This window comes from Ruditapes philippinarum, unplaced genomic scaffold, assembly GCF_026571515.1.
Source record: "Ruditapes philippinarum isolate M1 unplaced genomic scaffold, ASM2657151v2 ctg1033_1_1_1_1, whole genome shotgun sequence".
NCBI lineage: Eukaryota > Metazoa > Mollusca > Bivalvia > Venerida > Veneridae > Ruditapes > Ruditapes philippinarum.
The window spans coordinates 109766-132247 of record NW_026854271.1 but is presented as its reverse complement, the minus strand read 5'-3'; the positions used below and the strand labels follow the sequence as shown (position 1 = coordinate 132247).

Below are 22482 nucleotides of genomic sequence, written 5' to 3'. Positions count from 1 at the left end.
CACACTCGAAACAAGCACGTTACCCCTGCACCACGGAGAATTTATACAAACAAAGTCTGAATAAAATCAAGTCATTCTAAATTTAGAATTTCCATTGCATTTCGGGTTTGTAATCCTTATTAATTTCGAGGTATTTAATTTGTTTAGGATAAACCTGTTGTTTAAAATTGAAGTAAATAATTTAGCGAAACTCTTCTCGTCCAAACAGTCCGACATGTAGAATCTATATATTCCACTACTCGGCAGTGTAGTATTCGGTAATCGACATCGCCTAAATAGCATTTTCATTGATTAAAATCATATTCATCCGCGTAATTATGATTGTGCATTTATTGACAATTCTATAAGCCAACGCTACTTTTAAACTTTGAATGCGTTGTAATTTGTTGGATACTTGTAACAAAAGAAAACTATTTCTTGCTTTTAAATCGCTAGTTTTAAGCTGTTTTGAGAACTACTTAATTGTTGTTAGGTTTGTCGTGAAACTTCTGTGTCAGAGATTGAATGTCTGCTTTGTATTTACTGATCTTCGATCAGAAAATACAAAAAGACAATCCTTCGATTTGAGCCGAGCGACAATGTGACATCGCGACAACACGCCGCACGACAACGCGCCGTTTGGCGTGCATCGTTAGCGACAGGACAACAAGACGAAAGTCCGACAACGTGCCGTTTGGTGCTTTGTCTTGTTGTCGCTAGCGACAACACGACGCACAAATGTGTTCCAAATCAGCCACCATAGTTTGATCAAAATGCTTGTAAATTAAATTACTTCTAGATTAAAATGTTTTTAAGTTGTCAGCATTAAAGTAGGCCTATTCTATGATCATATATTATCAAATATATTTGTCAGGCTTGTAAATATTTCATTATCAAAGAACTTATGTCATAGCAAGTCAATAAAAAGTAAATACTGATAGTCTGACATGTGGGTGCGGACACATTTTCTACCTTGCATTGTGTCCTAGTAGCCGGATAAAATGTCGCACACTATCCGCCGGTCAGATAAGAAGCTCAAGTCTGTGGTGGAAGCTGCATTCAAGGTACATGATTTATTATAAAATTACCATACATTGATCAGATTTTTATTACCAACATTAATTATAAATTGGAATAGTTCAAGTAAGAAATATAATAAAAAATAACTTTGATTTCAATTGTAACTAACGAACATGAGATGGATATTTAATTCACAGGTGATATTGAAAAGAAGTAAATGTGCCATTAATTAAAAAATATATAAAAAATAAAAAAAAGGAAAGAAAGAAAACGAAAGGCGACGAAACAATAAGCGATGTTTTATAAGTTTCCGGCAATTGACAAGAAATTCAGATTTGTTTCTGACAAGATGTGTAGTCTTGAAAATATGCCTACCATTCATAGTGCGTTTATATCCAGCGAGAACTACAAACAAAAGACAACCGGTGTGAAGAAACCAGCCCCGGTTAGGCTTTTTTTACATTCTTTTTATTTTTTAATTTTTCATAGATATTTTTCCGGTTTCATGATACTTGATTTCATCGTGGTTACTCTCAGTAATGGAATAATACTACTTTATTCATTTTTATAATACTGCACGTTTCTGACGTATAATTATATAATCTATATACACGGCTGCAAATAAAGTATAAGTTTGCGGTATTATATATTCGTTATAAAGATACTTTACAGGTTACATGACCGTGTATAGTACAGGACGTTTGTAACGTCACTTTTCATTGGATAATCGTGACGTTTATAGATTTTTTTTTAAAATATACTGCACGTTTGTAACATCACTTTTCATTGGATAATCATGACGTTTATATAGTTTTATATACACGGCTGCTGTGGATTTATAAAGAAATCTTACTGTATTCCTCTAAAAATGATGCTTGCTGTATTATAAATTATAAATATTTCTGACAGGTTATATGGCGTATATAAACGGTTGTTTGCAATATAACCCTCGCCTAGCGGCTCGGGTTATATTTACAGACAACTGTTTATATACGGCCTTATAATACTGCACGTTTGTAACGTCATTTTTCATTGGATAATCGTGACGTTTATATTATTAGTTATAAAGATTGTTGACAGGTTATATGGCCCTATATAAACGGCTGTTTGTAAATAGCGGCTCGGGTGAGGGTTATATTGCAAACAGCCGTTTATATACGGCCAAAAAACCTGTCAACAATCTTTATAACGAATTTATATGGTTAACCTACCAACGATCTTTATAACTAATAATATAAACGATTGTTGCAATATTACCCACGCCTAGCGGCTCGGGTTATATTTACAAACAACCGTTTATATACGGCCATATAACATGTCAAAACTCTTTATAACTAATAATATACACGGCTGCTGTCAATTTTCTAAGATCTCACTTTTTTTAAAAAAAAAGAGGAAGTTTGCGGTTTTATAAATTCGTTATAAATATTCCTGACAGGTTATATGACCGTATATAAAAGATTGTTTGCAATATAACCCTCGTCTAGCGACTCGGGTTATTTTTCCAAACAGTCAAGTCACTCATTTATATAGGGCCATATAACACGTCAAAATTCTTTATAACTAATAATATAATCGGTCAATTGGGTTGGACAATCGTGACGTTTATATAGAGGATATTTGTTTAGTTCAGTGTAAGATCGCAATTAATATATTTCACCGAGTGAGCACCAAAAGGTATAATTTAATTACGAGTGGCGCAGCCACGAGTGAAATATGAACTTTTGGTGTTCATGAGGTGAAATATATTTCGATCTTCCACTAAACTAAACAAAATTTCTTTTTATTATATGCAAAGAAACGTTTAAAAAGACGTTTTAACATGTTGCTAAAAAATGTGCGCCAAATAATAATACAACGTGACATCATTTACGACGTCACGTCAGTAAGTTAATTGGTTTCCAGTACGGTGCACGCTGGTATTTCACTGAAACAACGTTACGGGCTTAAATTCAAAGCAGTGAAAATTACCAAATTGATAATTTTACTGTTTTAAACAGTGAAATAACAGTTTTTTATTTCACTGATATATTTCTATAAACTACCGAAAAGCATGTAATAAATACTAGTAACCTATATGCTCGGGTGTAAATAAAGTATAAGTTTGCAGTATTATAAATTCATTATAAAGATACTTTATAGGTTATATGGCCGAATATAACAACCGTTTATGTAAGGCCATATAACCTGTTAAATATCTTTAGAACATTCTTTATAGTCATCATCATCATCATCATCATCATCATCATCATCATCATCATATTGTTATTATTTATTCCAGTTGTCTTATTATCAATCTGAAATATTAATACGTTATCGGGTATCCACTTCATGTTCACTTACTGATACTACACTTAAACTTATCATGATGATGATGATGATGAACTTGATGATGAGTATGATGATGGCAATGACGATGATGGAAACGATTATGATTATAATGATAAAGATAATAATACAATGTATATTAAAAGCAATAATAATGATGCAAAAAGTGTTGTTGATGATGATGATGGTCATGTTAAAAATTCGGAAACGAATTGCAAATCTTAATGAAACTCCATGATAAAAATTTATCATTCAGACAACACATTTGTTTAGACAGGTTTTATATTTATTGTTCAATGTATGATAAGATGCGTTCTTTAAATTTAACTTACTTCACCAGTATGAGTAGGCGTTCAAAGCGCTTCATATTTACATATAAAATATTGCCTAAATGCGTTTTATGTGATGTTTCGAGTATTGTTCATTCGTGGGCGTAGACATGATTGCAGCAAAAAGCTGTCCCCCACTTGCGATTACTTTACAATTAAAAAATAGTAATATGATCTTAAATCACAAGATAGTCGAAAATAAATTTGCTTTTTTACACCCGATATGGATGAAAAACATTACGTTGATTTAAAGAAAATTTAACAGAAATACAATCTCTGTTATAAATAAAATGTACACGATTACTTGAAGCAGATAAACATTTGCATCCTTTTTGTAAAATTGTAATAAAATTGAGAGAAATAGAATTCCAAAAAGAATGTCCAAAACGGCAAAATTGAAATTGTTGCAAACTCGGTGAGAATTGACCTGTTCATGGATGGTACTGGAAAGTGCAAACTAACGTCCATTCAACATGAAATGGTAAAATTTTGAAATTGGAAATATGCATAGATGTGTTCATTCGGCGGTTATCTTACAGAATCTGAATATGAAATTCTATTGAACGAAGCCCACAGTTTAAGCCTTATCAAAACCAGCAAAATATTAAGACAATTCATTGCGGTCTACTGCTGAAATATTTGTGTTTCCGGTACTTAGAGGGTTTGGCTTTAACATTTTACACGATTCTCCTTTTTTTATATTCTTTTATTTTCCTAAAACACTTGTTCAAATAAGAATCTAAATTATTAACAATAACGTAACACTATTTGGAAATATATTAGAAAACAACAACAACAACGCATCACGTTTACTTGTGCCCTATAGCAATGGTCTATCCCATGGTCATGTTAAGTATCATCGTGCATGTTGTATATCTCAAATTTTGAAAATATATTTTAGGCGTTTAAAGAACTCCCATAAGGTTTTTTTGGACATGACATGACTGTTAATATCTTTCTCTAGATAAATGTACCATTTGATGTACATCTAGACAAATAACTTGTGTGCAAAAATTCAGTTCTCGCTCTCACTCCGTTCTTACAGAATAATTATTTCTATTGTAAAAAAAAAAACACAGAATTGAAAAGCGTTGCAACGTTTTTCACTCAAATCGCGCAAAAAATAGCACAAAATACGATTCCAATTTGTTTCAGGGTATATTTCTTGATTATCTTTTTGCAAATCTTTCTGTTTGAATTGTCTCAGGTATCTATGTAAGAAATTCAGAATTTATTTTTTAAGACTTTTGGACCTCAGTGAAGTTCCTTTAAGAAAATATATAGAATAGTGCTGTATATGGAGAATCAGGAAAATACCCTTTATATATTATATGTTATTTTGGTTTTGGAGTGATATATGTGGATATATTACCTGTTAAGATTTTATATCACCCGAGCCGTTTATTACCCTTCCCCTGCCGAGTTTAGACGATTTTTTAAAAAAAAATCATTGCTGTTTCAATTGAAACGTCGAAATAAGACTCCCTTTAGGATACCTCTTCGTCACAGCATGACGTCACATAAACACATGACGTATTTTTCCCGTACCTTACGAAAGTAAACAAGAGAAAAGGAGTAGTCTATTGAACGCACTTTTTTGTAATTAATATCAAGCTTTCACAAGGTCATATTTGTTTTCGATACTGATGGTTATATGTATCATTTGAAAGTTATTTATTTTTATTTTTATTATTATTATTATTATTATTATTTATTTATTTATTTATATATTTATTATTTTATTATTTTATTATTTATATTTATTATTTATTTTTTTATTTATTTATTTTTAATAAGTATTATCAAATGTAAATATTAAGGAGTATAGCCTTATGTTACGCTTTTAAGAATTTCTTTAGTCAAGCAGGCGGATATGACAGGAACAGAATATAAAGACAGGGAAGATTATGCCAATTATGTCAATGTTCTGAGATCGAAGATGCATATCATTTTATTCTTATATGCAGTGTTTACCATGATTTAGATCTAAGTATTTGATTACTTAAATGTCAATTTTGTACCATAGACATAATATGAACAAACAATCTTAGCAAATTTATCTATTTAGCCAATGTTTAAAGAATATTAATGATTTATTGAATTCATATCCTGGACTTTAGCAAAGTTCGTTTTATTTACTGTTAGATACTTTATTAGTATGAAATATTTGAAACGTGTTACGCCTATACAATATATACTTTCATAATCATTTGAGCTTATTCTCTAGTGTTGAAACTGAATGAATTATTTCTTTTTTGAATATTAAATATCGACCATGACAAATCATTTTCTACGTGTACAAGTTTTGATGTATAACGAGATACATGCAAATATATAAAATAAATTAAATTGTCTTCTTCTTCTACTTCTTTATCTTCAAAATACGCTAATATTTTTATAAGGTAACATATGCGTTAAATTACAGAGTCATTTTGTTAAAAATCCTTCCAGATATGAGCAACGAAAAAACAATAATTAAATACATATATTTTGTAAATCGTATCTTTCATAAAATAAACTAAAACATATCAAAATTAACACATGTATAATTAAGTTAAAAGCATAATGCTAAATTTTGATTACACCTAAAATAGGGGGGCGAATGTATAGCGGTGCGATACTTTTTTAAGCAAGTGAAATGGTGCGATACGGAATAATGGCGGACGAAAGTGACAAATAATGTTGGTAAGAACCAGTTTGCTTCAAATATTTGTAGTATGTTGTAATTTTTGTTCAAATAATATAGTGCATACTGAGCGGTAGATATATTTGTATATGATGGCCAAAGTAAAAAAAAGCTATTTTATTGTAAGGAGAAAGTTATTGAGATATTTGCTTCTTCAAATGCCACCGGAAATCTGACATACATACAATAACAGACGTTATAGAACATATGTTAGATTAGACATAGCAACATCATGTTATCTATAAATAGCAAAACAAAATACGAATAGTTTTAAATATATATTTTGCATACATATCTACAATATTTCCGTATTTCTTATTGTACGCATGATAACTGGACAGATAAACTAACTGTACAAAAAAACTTTGCTTCCTTATGATGCGTTTCATGATCGACTGATATTTTGTTCTCTACTTATTGGCAATTGGTGAAAAGCAGTTTCATTTAGTGAACAGTTAACTACATCATACTTTTGTTATGCGTACGGTCATAGCATTCAAAAAATGGGTATATAAGGAAGGACAGTTCTAATAATATGTACTGGTAAAGTGAAATTTAGAAAATCGACAAGTGTTTTCTTTTCAGTAAAATAGTTGTGGTGTGTGTGAAACAATAGCTTAGCTCTAGATACAGTTTCATACTGAAATTGTGGAATGTGTGTGACATGCCCAATTTAATGAAGGATCCGTTAGACACACATGGTAGTGTATATAGGCCTCCTGTTTGTTTTCACTGATTATGGAAGATCTTGTCTGAGTATAGTCTTAAGCCCATATGTATGTGAAAATGTAGTATGATATTTAGCAGGGAAGGTCAGCAAGACATTGAGAGAGAAAACCATATACATGATTAAGATTTTATAATGATTTTATAAGAAAGATTTATAAAAACAGGAACACTAACAAGATATTTTACATTTATTTTAATATTCAGCAAGTGTAAATAGTGAGTGCATTAACATACATGTATACAACATTTAAATATACAATATATACGAAGAACAATCGGCATCACGGAATTTTACATTCGAACTGCAAACTATCCAAAATGGATATACATTGTACAAATTATCTCTATTGTATGTGTTCACTACTGTTTGAGATGTTTGTTTGAAATAAATTGTCAAAATTATCGAATTCTTTCTTTTGATTAACTTAGTAGCATGTCCTTTTTTACTATTACATCTAAACTTCTATGATTTCGAACCCCACATCATACACACAAACTTTGCAATTTATATAGTCAATGACTGTTACATTTTATACAATCTACTCACTCGAACGTGTGTTTACAGTCTAAAATCCGCCATTATTCTGTATCGCACCATTTCACCTTGCTATTCGTTCGACCCCCTGCTAGAATAATACAAGATTTACCTTAACAAAAAATTAATAATGCACGTATATTACAATGAACATTCTACTATGGTGGTGAAAGTTTTAGAAAGAAAGGTATTTAATCTTTTGAGATATGTCATGTTAAAGAAACATTTAAGACGTCAGCTGTTTGAAATTTAAATCTCTAACTAATCCCCACATCCCTGTAGAGTGATAAATTCATTAGCATAATCAATTCCAATGCCTGCATTCAAAACCGTTTTAAAAAACCTCACAACAAGATACAATGGTCATTGGGCCAAATATTTTGAGATTTAATTTTATTGTCAGAGAAGAGACCACACGCTTTGCGTGAATTGACAGTCCATTGGTTGTGAGCCAAATAAATGACCAAAAGTATTTTTTTATAGCAGACAAAATAGTTACTTGAGCAACACAAATGTAGCTTCTTGAGTACCGAACACTGTTATTAGCGGACAAAATTACCCTGAGTTTAACAGAAGACATGCGATTAGGCTGACATAAGTTTAATTGATTTAGCAGCTGATCGCCCAATCGCTTCCTTAATTCTAATTTACAACTGAACCTTTGATCTGCCTACTCGTAAAACCCTCTGAAATACATTATTTATTGATTAATATTTTTTTCCTAAAATAAACGTATATATCCTAGCACTTTACTGTGTTTAATGGCATCATAAATAAATTATGATGTCTGTGATATTAAATTTACATGTCTAACTTTGTTTGCGCAATATCACTTGACGTCGATTATGTTTGCTTTGATTTTTTTTTGAAGTGCGTACGTCTAAGTATGTAATGATGAAGTCATTTGTACTGAGGATTATCTATGGTGTAACTTTACAACATAACAATCGCATTTTCTCGGTCCTTTCCGTCAAACTTCGAATAAGGAATTTGATAATAGCCAAGGTGTTCCGATTGACAACATAGATCAGATTTCGCAAAAATTCGGTGTGCTGTACCACCAAATATAGAACATGTTTTAACTGTCCCGATTCTGATTGCAGGCGAAAAACAAGTATTGTCATAAATGTAAATTGATACAAAGAAGCATTTTGTCTCTGCTCTTCAATCTATGTCAATACTTATGTCAGTTAAATATCAAAACATGTAAGTTAAAAATCAAAATATGTCAGAAAATGATATACATGTATAGGTCACAATTGTAAGTTTGAATAGTTTTCTGCAAAAAACTGCCACAATAGTGACTAGAAAGAAAAAAGAAAATTATTTTATGGAAATATCCCTTTCTTTTATTTTTTTATTTGTTTATGAAGGACTTGGCATTTTAATTAATTTTTAATACTATTATTTTATCAATATTGTATGTTATTTTATGTGAAAGACACAGCCATCAATATACACGTAATGACATTTAATACATGATATGATACATATTTAGAAGTTTCCTTTATGGTTAAAAATAACGAGTATTTGACAAGTATTTTGATAGTCCTAAATGTGCAAGTCTCTTATAGCACATGTATGAGTTGGAATATATATGTACAATATTTTACTGCTTTCAAAACTCATTTTTTTATCTGTGTGCCTATGATAAACTGTAATAATTTTATTTTATCTATGATAGCGAATATTATCAAATGCAAGAGCATCAACTGATTCTTTCTTTCTTTCTTTCTTTCTTTCTTTCTTTCTTTCTTTCTTTCTTTCTTTCTTTCTTTCTTTCTTCTTTCTTTCTTTCTTTCTTTCTTTCTTTCCTTGTTGTGTGTTGTTGTCGTTATTATTATTATTATTATTATTACATATATTATAATTATTATTGTTGTTATCATCATTATTATTAGTTACCATTTACCACCGGCGACATTGGGTACAACGTGCAAGTACTTGTAACTATCTGTTTTTTATAAACTTAATAATCAGACAAGAAAAAATATTTTTTTACACTTAAGTATAAATCTAAAATACATTCACGATCACTGAAATACTTGTATAAAAACATAACATAGAACAAGATAGATCTATGTATTTCAGAAGAATGACCGGACATCTCCGTCCACTTCAGCACTTTCTTCAGGATATAACTCCGTTTCTTCTGTGCCGTCGTTAAAAGAAGAAATGGGATATCAATCTGAAGACGACGACGATATAAAAGAAGATTTAGTCCCTTCCGGTATCATGCGTAAGCCGTCTATTGTATTGGTGCCAGAAACCGGAGATGACGATCTAAATGGAGAGAGTCATGACTTTGAGGCAACTCATGATGATGACGATAACAGAACCAAAGGGATTCCGTAATATTTACTTTTATCAAACATCTTAAGTTATTCCACCTCTTGGTGAACTTATTAAATTCCTTTTTCATAATGATACAGACTATATGATATAATAATTGTTCAAAATCTTTAACTAGGTTATAGGTTTTATAAAGTCACGCATCTTGAAAAATAAAACAAACAATAAGAAAACATATGACTTAGCGCAAAAGAAAAACTTCTATTCATGGTAATAAACTAAGTTATCAAGTTTTGTGAAGGATTTTAATAGTTCGGTAAATGAACGAAACTGCATAAAAAAACAATCCGCGAACAATCAATGAAAAAAAAGCCATAAACAATGAAGAATAAATGACAAAATATTTCAGGGCGTATGATGCATTTGGAGAGACAAAACGACGAGGTGCCAAATCCTACAATATTGAGCAGAAGTTCTTGAAAGTTTGTCGATTGATGATGTACATGGTCATGTTTTCTGTTGTCCTGGGTGGAGGTGTTTATATAAAACTTAGTGGTATCTCTCTCGCTTCTTCCTACAGGCAGGTAATCATACATGTTTCTTATTTTTGGCCGTTTAAGTAAGAACGATATAGTGAGAAAATATTGATAGAAATCCACAATTTAAAGAATTTTAACAAATTTCATAACAGTTAACAATTAACAAAATTAATAGACTACTTTATACAATCGATAAATATTGCAAATTATGAAGAGATTCGATGTTTTTATATTAGATAAGCCGGTTATATTTTATATTCTATCATTTGTATCCTTTCGTAAATAATATACATTATTTAATTATAATAATTACCTTTAAATAAAGATAAATTAAAATAAATATAATAATAATTAATAATTATAACATTTTATAGACAATAACAATGCAGTTAATTTCAGTGATAGAATGTTTTCTTCGAATCTATCATTTCCTAGTGCCAGCACAGCCGCCTGGCTAGATCTGTTTTAAAAAATGTCGGTTCTTTGTGTGCAAAAGATTGTTAACAAAATTTGATTTGATATTACTTTAGATAAATATAAACAAAATACAAGTTAGAAATCTAAACTCAAACTTTAAACTTTATTGTGCTTAATTAAAAGAAGTTTCAAATCGTCTTATTACTAGTTTATATTTTATAGAGTGATGGGAAGGATCGAACTCGGCATGCCTTGTATCTAGTGACATTGGTGTGTGTTTATCCTGGTTTCACCATGCTTTCTTCCTTGTTCAAAGTTATTTTTGGAAAAGTGAAGTCTTTATCAAAAAGATTTATCGCTTTCGTAAGTTGTCATATTGTCAGTTTTCAGTTTAAGTAAATTATAATGGCCATGTTATTTTTAAGAAATATATTGATATAGGTGATAAGACATCTAATTTTAGAAAAGTTTAAGCTATTACGTACAATGTGATATCGAATGTTGTTTTCACATTTCTTGCAATAACATATGCATGTATTAAAACAGTGTGTGTAGTTTTGTACTATACAATGAAATAGTTTTCAGCAGAATTCTCATTTCATAGTGCACTTTCTGTTGCTTTGAAAATAATGACAAAGTTTTTTCTTCTTCAGTTAATGGTTATAGAAGTTCTGCGGACGATCGGCCTTCTGCTTTTTCTATTCAAGGTTATCCCATATCTGTCTGGTATAAACATGTTATACGTGATGATGTCAGCGCCTGTATTCCCTGCCGTCCTGTCTCTTCTCAACACCCTGATCTACTCTAGACAAAGCAGCAAACGACGCATCATATCTCTCAGTTTCTATGGATTCATATTTCTTATCCAAGCTGGAAGCCTTTCGATATTCTATTTTCTCGGGGTTCTAAAAGAACCGATACAAAATGAAGCCATTTGGGTGGCACCTATATCAGTTGTATTAATCTCTCTCGGTTGGTGGGAAAATTTTGTTGATTTTAAACGCAGCAAATATTTAGTGTTTCAAAAATTCGGAAGAGATTTACAGAAGCCACGTGATAAAGCCCATCTCTGGACGGTATCCTGTAGATTGTCGATTGTGGGTATTTGTGTGTTATTGGCAGTTTATCAGCCAAACTCCTATTTTGGTGTAAGCAATTGCAATTATAAACATTTGTCGAATGATACAGCTACTACTGTAAGAGAAACGACAGAGTCATTGCTAACTATCAGCAGTGCTCCCAATGAAACAGGACAAAGCACCATAGAGTATATCAGATTTCTTGACAACGGTACAACTGGCAGTGTAAAAGATGATTTTTCCTCTCATATACAGACTACATATCGAACTTCAAATACTAAAACAGACTCCTCATACAATTGGTTCGCTACACAGTATGAAAATATTAAAGGTTTCATAACTGATCATGCTATAGTCCTACAAATAATAGCGCTTACATTTGTCGTTAGTTATTGCGCAATACTAGCTTGTAAGCTGCACATGCAGATTATTGGATTCTCCATAGCGACGTTATTGATAAGCCCGATTACCTTGACATACACACTTTTGAAATGCGGTAACCAACTTACTTTTGACGTGATTCCATTGGAATTGACGTATCTATGTCCGTCATGGGAGTTGACATCAGCAATTCATATCTGTTTGGCTGCTTTGCTTTGGATTAGCACAATTATGTTAACTATTTATGTGTGGTTTCCACATTCAGAGAGAATGGCCAAAGTCGAAAGGTAAGAAATTTGAATCACATGTTATTAAATGCTATGTTTGATTTACCCACATGTCTCATGTCAAATATGTATCATGAAATAAAAGTCTCATCCTTTAAATAACCATCTGATTTTTTAGCGGACAGTGATACCTAAGTTTTAACAAATTAAGCAATTATCTTTGAAATAGAGAAGTTCCCGTAAATAGAAGAATATGTGAGTATTTGAAATATATTTCCAAAGGTAATGGAGAGTAAACCTCCCAGCAAAGGCTCAGGGTGGAGGCGATACCAAGGTTATATAATAAACGCATTAGATTCGATGATCCCTGAAAGAAAAAAATAGCGAAATAGAGGAACACAAAAAATAAGGAGAAAATTGCTATAATAAGTAATAATTAAAGAGTTCATGTAATTTATTGATTATAGAGATAAATGATTATGTTCTCACGTGCATCTTTATATTTATTGCAGAATGTTTCTACCAGAACTAAAGGATTGTATTTTTGTTGATTTCAACTTATTGTTAAGGCATAGAAAACACCATAAACAGTTCCATAGAAAAGATGGAGAAGGCACAGAGAGAGTTGTCCCAAAAGTGTATATCTGTGCAACAATGTGGCATGAAAACTGGAAAGAGATGGTACAGCTTCTAAAATCATTACTAAGGTAAATCTGTGAGATATACATGTAGCAAAAAGAATTCGACATTCTTACAAAGTGGCCCGCTTTTGAAATGACAGAAAATGATTTTATGTATACATATAAAGTTATTTTCCATTTGAAAATACGACATGGAAGATGTGCGTTTTACCCTACAAAGCTTTCAATGTGATTTATTATCTAAACTACTATTGACATCGATGCTTAAGCGATAATATATCTTTTTAATCTATCTTTCATTCTTGATGAAGCAAAACAACGACAGTTAGACTAATTTAAGCTCTATATTATGAACCTTCAGTATACCAGTATTTGATTATGAAGTACAATCGTGTATGCCTTTTAGATACTCAAACACGATTGATTTCCAAGTGTCAGTTTCGCGGTAATCCGAAAACATCGAATCCCACCTAAAACATAGAAAATTGATCTAAAAATAGTGCCTTTGATCATTTACTTAATTTTGATTGGAACATATTGTTGAAGTTCAGACACAGCAGTCAATAGCAATTAAATTGGTCAATGACACCCAGTCCTTTACATTCGCACGAATTAATGAAAACATTAAGTATCGCAGTACCCAAGATAACGACCCAATGTATTGTCTCGTAACAGAATAGTTAAGGAAAGTTATATATGCATAACTTTATTATAGAAACACGAGAGCTGTCAAATTATCAAAAATGTCAACTGTATAATCTTTTTCATTACTATTTTGGCTTATATACGCTGCATGCTAAATATCATAACATATTTATTTCTAGAATTGACCGGCATTGCGCGGTAAGCAGAGCAGCTGAGAGAAAGTTTAACATTACCACTGAAGATCCAGACAAGTTCGAGCCAGAAAGTAAGTGATCATGGCACCAGGACAGGAAATATGTTTTAATATACATTCATGTACTTATAACATACGTTGCCGTACCCTACTACACCAGTTTAGCATATATTTGATATCTTGATATTGATTTGATTTTCACATTGTAACTTGATCATCACATGTATTTTTTGTTGCAGTTCATATAATTTTCGATGACGCTTTTACTGTAGAAGAGGACAGTAAGCAGCATGTACCAAATAAATATGTTCTCCAGTTTATAACATGCTTGGACGAGGCAGCATCGTGAGTCTTGTTTCTACTTACTCTAAAGAGCATTTCATAGCAATAATGAACGTAAAAATCTCTGCCAGTTTTGTACTATTATACTCGTAATTATCATCTCTCACGTTTTTTGTAAGATAATATTTAAAAATCTTGACATAAAACACTTTTTTGATTTTAAACCTATTAATTGTCATGAAACTTAAATACAAACAGAATACAGACTAAAATATGGAAACAAAGAGCAGTAAGGAAGGGCGGTATTCAAAGTACGCATCCCAATCCCAAACATAACTCGGCAAAACAGGATCATTAGCAAGGGGGTCCACTCTAACACAGATACTAAGTTCATGTCACAACTATTTGTAAAATGTTCCATGAAACCATAATGCAAATGTCCATATTCATTCAACCACTCTTTATTTATCATATAATATCACATAAGAAAAGTTTAAGAAATTTAATCAGATTATTTATTTTGTCTTCAGGCAAAAAAACAACAACAACAAAAACAAAAACATAAAACAAAAACAAACAAACAAAAAATACTTAAAAACATTGACAACAAAAATTACCTTTTACTAATCTTGATTTTTCAGAGCTATTCTCGGATCAGGAGCTAAGAATGAATGGGATTCCTCGCCAGTTAAATCAGTTTTACCATACGGCGGACGACTCACGTGGTCTTTACCCGGCACAACTAAAATGATAGTTCATTTAAAAAATAAGCTGAAAATAAGACATAGAAAAAGATGGTCTCAGGTCAAGTAAAATATATTTATTGTTAAAAAGACAACAAAGTTTTACAAATAACCTATGAAGCGTGATGTGTTTTGTTTTCAATCATTTCGGTCCATAGGTGACACCTTATCACCTCTGTTAAATGCCCCACCTTGGTTTCATATCGGGTTTCCAAACGTGTTATTTTGGCTAGATTAATGTCACTATCTAACTTTTAATTAAGAACTTTTTTGAAGTTTGTCTAGAGAAAAAAAAAGACTATTGAAACTAGACCTCACACCGTGCTGTTATTATCCCCCACCGAAAGGCGGGGGATATAGAAATGGTATCCGTCCGTCTGTCCTTCCATCCGTCCGTCCGTCCATCCATCCATCCGTCCTTCCGTCCGACATTTTTGTCCGGAGCATATCTCAAAAATTATTTGAGGTATCAACTTGAAACTTCATAGGTGGATAGATCATATTGAGGAGGAGTGCAGTGCACAAGAATGATAACTCTACCCTGTATAATTTTTCAGTTATTGCCCTTTGTTATTTTTCATACTTTTTGACCGGAGCTTATGTCAAAAAGTGTTAAAGATATCAACTTGAAACTTTATAGATGGATAGATCTCATTGAGGAGGAGTGTAGTGCATAAGAATGAAAACTCTAACCTGTATAATTTTCCAGTTATTGCCCTTTGTTATTATTCAAACTTAATTTTTGTCCAGAGCATACCGATAACTCAAAAAGCCTTTGAGATATCAACATGAAACTTCATGGGAGGATAGATCTCACGCAGGAGGTGTGCAGTGCACAAGAATGATAAATCTACCATTTATAATTTTTGAGTTATTGCCCTTTGTAATTTTTCATACATAATTTTTCACCTGAGTGGAGCATAACTCAAAAAGTCTTTGAGATGTCAACATGAAACTTCGTAGATGGATAGATCTTATTGAGGAGGAATGCTGTGTGTAAGAATGATAACTCTACCCTTTATAATTTTTGAGTTATTGCCATTTGTTACTTTTCATACTTTTTGTCCGGAGCTTATGTCAAAAAGTGTTAAAGATATCAACTTGAAACTTTATAGATGGATAGATCTCATTGAGGAGGAGTGTAGTGCATAAGAATGAAAACCCTAATCTGTATAATTTTCCAGTTATTGCCCTTTGTTATTATTCAAACTTAATTTTTGTCCAGAGCATACCGATAACTCAAAAAGCCTTTGAGATATCAACATGAAACTTCATGGGAGGATAGATCTCACGCAGGAGGTGTGCAGTGCACAAGAATGATAAATCTACCATTTATAATTTTTGAGTTATTGCCCTTTGTAATTTTTCATACATAATTTTTCACCTGAGTGGAGCATAACTCAAAAAGTCTTTGAGATGTCAACATGAATCTTCATAGATGGATAGATCTTATTGAGGAGGAATGCTGTGTGTAAGAATGATAACTCTACCCTTTATATTTTTTGAGTTATTGCCCTCTGTTACTTTTCATACTTTTTGTCCGGAGCTTATATCTCAAAAAGTGTTAGAGATATCAACCTGAAACTCCATCAGTTGTTATTACCAGAAGACCTCTTTAAATTGAATTATTCTGCTCTACTACAGATACATTCTTCCAATCAGCAAACACATTCGGCGGGGGGGGGGGGGATGGCCATGCTAGCATGGCTCTTGTTAAAAATCTTTTCATTATCAAATAAATTATCATTTTAGGTAATGTATGAAATAAATTAATGATTTTAGGTAATGTATTTATACTACCTTCTGGGGTACGAGACATTCCATTTCAAATCTAGAGATGAAATTATACTAGAGAGTAACAATAAAGGCAAAGCAGATAATACAGATGGTGCTCCTAAGTCTTTCAGAAATGTAATGCCTGACAGGTACAAAACGAAGGTAAGAAATGAGAAAAAAATATTTAAAAGATCTTTCGAAAGATTTTCACAGAAGGATGCATATGCATTAGTAACATTTTCCGCTGTGACTGGGATTCGATTTCCCGACAACAGGCAGTAATTTTTCATATTATAATTAGTGAAAGGACATAATGGCACGTATCTTTTCGATGTAAATATACATGTATTATTTACATGCTGTATTCATTGTTTGGTGTGAAATAAACTTTGTCTAAACTAATGGCTTTATATGTTTATATGATGTTCAGGTTTTCATGATACTAGAAAGACATAAGATTGGAATGTGGAATTATGCATAACCAATCGACAAATGAAATCATTTCCCCCCCAAATTTTCGTCTTTAACTGTTACAAATTTTATCGTTTAATGTAGTGATAAAACTCAAGTTTAAACTATACAATTTGTTGTTGTTTGATATTAGCTTGAAAACACATTCATCCTGACACTGGACGGCGATGTAGACTTCAAACCAAAGTCCGTACTACTGCTCATAGACAGAATGAAAAAGAACGCAAAGGTCGGTGCTGTGTGTGGTCGTATCCATCCAATAGGTTCAGGTAACTCAAATACAATAGAATTATTATCTGAAATATACAATATGAAAATACTAGAAACAAGGGGTTTTTTTTAAAACAGTACTAGGATTTATTTTTAATATAGCAGTCTTAAATAACATTTTTAAAAGTTAATGCGTATTGATGATCTAGTACCTCAAGCACCTGATGTGCTTGGGTTAATCGTTGCTTTTTGACGCGACTTCTATCATTTAATTTACATTTCAGGACCGTTGGTGTGGTATCAAAAGTTTGAGTATGCCATAGGCCATTGGTTGCAAAAAGCTGCTGAACACGTACTTGGATGTGTATTATGTTGCCCCGGATGCTTTTCAATGTTTCGCGCAAGCGCATTGATAGATGATAATGTTGTTAAAACTTATACGAGGAAACCAACCGAAGCGCTTCATTACATTCAGTTTGAACAAGGTAACTTGCTAAATTCATACAACAGGTCTCGTTTTAAATCTATATGTCTATTTCGTACGAGCAGTCATGTATCAAATATAGCCGACTGCAATTTTCCTATTGCCATCTTTGAGGACATGCATATTTCTCCGATATTCTAACATGTTGAAAAATTATTGTGTATCAGATGATTGCATCATGTTGTATATTGTAGGCGAAGACAGATGGCTATGTACGTTGCTTCTACAACAAGGCTATAAAGTAGATTACTGTGCTGGGGCAGATGCTTATACATACGCACCAGAAACATTCGATGAATTCTTCATACAAAGACGTCGATGGTCTCCATCGACAAATGCAAACATAATCGATCTATTAAAGTCTTGGAACCATACAGTACAACAAAATGCGAATATAAGCCGCTTATTCATGGCTTACCAGTTCATGATGCTTGCGACAAGTTTACTTGCACCAGCAACAGTGTCTCTTATGATCACTGGATCATATAGTTCGGTACTGGGATTCGATTCCTGGACTTCTTATATGCTTTCAATTTCTCCAATTGTCATATTTATTGTTATGTGCTTGAAATGCAAGCAAGAGACACAGCTGTTCTTTGCAGCAATCTTCAGCTCTATTTACACCATTGTCATGATTATTGTAACAATTGGTACTATTCTAAACATTACCTCGGAGAGTGTCATATCCCCTAATGTTTTATTCCTGGTTGGGCTCGTAGTTATATTTACATTATCAGCGCTATGGCACCCGAAAGAATTCAGTTGTTTACTCCATGGCTTGTTGTATTACGTTGCAGTTCCTTCCACATTCATTTTTCTTACAATTTACTATATTTGCAACTTAAATATCGTAACGTGGGGTACACGAGAAGACAAACAAGCAAACACACAAAAGAAACCTGAAAAGAAAAAGAAATTGGACAGAGTGTTATCTGCCTTTAAGTCGGTATTAAACAAACGATCAAGAAATAACAAGTCAGATCACCAAGTGAAAAGTTTACAAGAAGAATTAAATGAAATAAACATTGACCAGCCAGGTCCTGAGAACGAAAACATTGACACGTTTACTGAAGATAAAAGCTACTGGATGAGTTCAGAAGAGTTCAAGAAGTATAAGACTGAGAACGACAGTCAGACGGAGGAGAAATTTTGGACCAAGCTTATACACAAGTACTTATTGCCAATAGAAGGCAATAAACAACATGAACAGAAGATAAAATCTGACCTATTGTCACTTCGTAATAACATCGTGTTTGCTTTCTTTATGATAAATTTCATGTTCTCCATAGCATTACTACAGCTGCAGGTAAACAGGGAAAAGCTGATCAAGTTTTATTTCTTCGGACAGTACGAACCGGTTTCAATTATATTCTTGTCACTCTTTTCTATTTTGCTTGTTCTACAGTTCGTGTCTATGATAATTCATCGTTGGGGAACATTTCAACATTTAATTTCAAGCACCCGTATACTGTCCTGTAGGCGATTGTCTAGTAAGGAAATGTTTGAAATCAATTTTCAGGAAGCGAAGGACCATATAGATCAACCGGATACACAATTTGACAGCACACCTGATGTTTGCGAACTTGCAAGTATTGACAATCAGCATTCCGGTGAAATTGGGGAAAACGAACGACGGAGACGAAAGAGTTTGTACGAAAAAAGGTTCAATGAAAACTTTGAAAAAACTCTTAGATTTAAATCTAGGTCTAGGCAACGGCTACAGGATGTCAACTGGAAATTTACAGTATCCAGAAATCCAAGAAAAGAGTACATTTCAAAACTGTATCAAAATGCTAACGTTCATTGAGATGATTGCTTATTTTCGACTTTTAAGAACAGAACAAAATTGTATTCTGTATGAATCTATATGAAGGCTTACAAAGTGTTCAACATTATCATTGAATTAAGAATATACAATTTACGCAGGTCACGAGTCACGAACTTTGCGCATGATTAAGAAATGAATGTTTCACCACATTATCTTTATTCATTTTATTCAAATTTGTTTACTAAAAACTTCTATAGCTGTAATGTCAGTTTCACTGTCAAATTAACACATTTATAAATAAAAAGACTATTTATTGTTGTTTATTATTCTGTTTAAAATGTTGAAGTGTGTGATACAACATAAAGGTATATGCATTAAATAGCTTTTAATATTTTTGGAACGCTTAAGTTGAAAATTCCAGGTCATTGCAATACGTTAAGAATTTAGACAGTAAATTTTATTGTTAGAAATTGAAATACATGTAAAGTAAATTACCAATGAAACATCCTAAACTCAGAGCAGGGCGAATGCATTACTTAAATTTAGCAGAAAAAAACGTTTCATAAATATTTTGCATCTAGAAGTTCGTAAAAAAAGTAGATATATACCACAAATTAATGAAGCCTTGACTGGTCGAGTCAAATCATAATTCTGTTGATGTTATACAACTGTAATCCTAGGACTAATCTTCGCATTTAGAGAAAATTTGGGCTGACCTTGAAAACAAAAATGAGATAATCCATCTAAATTTATGTAATCGATTTGTCTTTTAGTATTTTTACACACTTTTTATTCAAGGTATTTTCAAAACAATTAAAGTATGAAAATGATCAGGATATAAAGGCAATACAAAGTTATTTCATATATTTTCCTTCAAGTCTTGACGATACTTTAGTGAAAAGAAATGAAAGAATAGTAATCGGATTTTCAGACAGTGAATGTCTATGTGTAAAAGACATGTTCTTAAAGTTAAGAAGTTTTTTTTTTAAAAAAGAAAATAATATAGAGAAACAATGTGATTGGGATTTCAACGGTGAAGCCGACTAAAATTATGGTATCATCATCATCCTCATCATCATCATCATCATCATCATCATCATCATCATCATCATCAACAACAACAACAACAACAATAATAATTATAATATCAATAACGATTTACGTTCATACGTAAACATCATTTTGGCATTGTGTCTATATTTTTTTTGACGTAAAGGAGAATCACGAAGAAATGACGAACTTTGAGACTCGGTATACGAACCAATATATGGTTGTAAGTACAAAGGTTATCGCGGTAGTTTGAATGACGATATACGGTATCAAAGTAGAAAATACACAACACGTACACGAACAAGGATGTTTATATTTGTTTACTTATCTTACTTGGTTCGGAAGAATTGATTAAGTGGTATTATATCATTTTAAAACATGAAACAATATTAAAGTTACATTAAATAAATATGTAAAAATATTTTGCCGTCGGCCTAAAAAACAAGCATTATACAGTTTCATAAACCTTTTTAACAGTTATGTTGTAAATCTCATCAAATATTGTTCATAAATAAGGATTTTAAACGGAAAACCCCACGGTAACACTAAAGTTCGTATACGAATTTTAGCATGCAAATGAAGACAATAATCAGCTCGTGTATGCGCTTCGTCACATTGTTATAGTTGCTGTCCGGAACACAGTAAATATGAGATTTTCTTGTGCAAACACACTTTTACCGTTTTAGCTTCACGGTGAACTAGGCCTGTGGTTCAGAAAAAAGTAATCATCTCATAAAAAGGATTAAATTTGTATGAAAACATCCGTTACAATGCGGAAATATACCGTTAGATTAGAACTGCTGCACATAGTCATGTTTGTTGTTTTAATATTGATGTACGGATGAACCGAGGGCGGAGTTTCTCATGCAAACAGAAATGATTATTATTGTACTTCCGATTTCGCCACAATGAGGTTGCCCATTTTTTATGCTTATAAAACTTATTTTGGTTGTCTTGACACCAAAATAAAATCTGGAGTCGATATTAAACCAAATTTATTTATAAATTGTCGCCATTTCTGTTTTTATGAAATTTATTTAATGTAGCTTTAAGGTAACACGAGTGCAAAAAATGTCGTATGCTGTCATGTTTCTGTATTTTCTGCATCAATACAGCATCTTTAAAGTTTATGAAAGTATAAAAGTAATAGTTAAAAAACAAGCTTATGGTCGAAATTTATAAGAACATTTCAAGAGTTTGATCATTTTTGACGTGCATGCATAAATAGTCACACGGGTTAAACTTTTAATATGACAGATATATTATGTCGTATATACTCGTCTTAGAAAATTACATGCATATATCACATGCAAAACTTTGCATTTGAACGATGAATTTGGTATATACTCACATAAGAAAGGTCAAACAGGAGTTTTATATGTATTCTAAGTTCAACTTTGCATCTGATCTCTGTGGTAGTTATACCAAAAGCCAAGAAGGAGGTTCAACATAAAGTGGCGTCCGTAACTAACAATAATTGGGAGGGAAGTATTTCTTTGGTATCTAGTGTTTACTATATTGCATTGAGAATAGGGTTTAGAGAGGACTAGTTCTGTATTGTTAAACTTTGGACCATAAGCATGATTTTATAACGGAGATGAAAGGATGAAGTTGATAATAAAAAATGGCATGTCACTTAAAATTGCTGATATTTTCTGTCATTGACCGTCTAAAACTG

At 32.1% G+C, this 22482-nt stretch overlaps 1 protein-coding gene across 1 annotated transcript; it reads left to right on the top strand.

Moving 5' to 3' along the window:
• Positions 1-887: 887 nt before the first annotated feature.
• LOC132739599 (chitin synthase chs-2-like) lies at positions 888-20072 on the top strand. The gene is made up of 13 exons (XM_060727345.1): positions 888-1043; positions 9698-9957; positions 10308-10482; positions 11077-11217; positions 11508-12601; positions 13054-13248; positions 14007-14092; positions 14260-14365; positions 14944-15106; positions 16828-16983; positions 17426-17561; positions 17787-17987; positions 18181-20072. Exons 1-13 carry the CDS (start codon positions 981-983, stop codon positions 19791-19793), a joined length of 4389 nt encoding a protein of 1462 aa, XP_060583328.1. The 5' UTR covers positions 888-980; the 3' UTR covers positions 19794-20072.
• Positions 20073-22482: the final 2410 nt, after the last annotated feature.

Bases quoted from the DNA above. Each gene is read 5' to 3' on its own strand.
- LOC132739599 (XM_060727345.1), top strand. From the start codon at position 981: ATGTCGCACACTATCCGCCGGTCAGATAAGAAGCTCAAGTCTGTGGTG. The intron at 15,107-16,827 runs GTCAAGTAAAAT...TAATGATTTTAG, and splicing joins ATAGAAAAAGATGGTCTCAG to GTAATGTATTTATACTACCT. The intron at 16,984-17,425 runs GTAAGAAATGAG...GTTTGATATTAG, and splicing joins CTGACAGGTACAAAACGAAG to CTTGAAAACACATTCATCCT.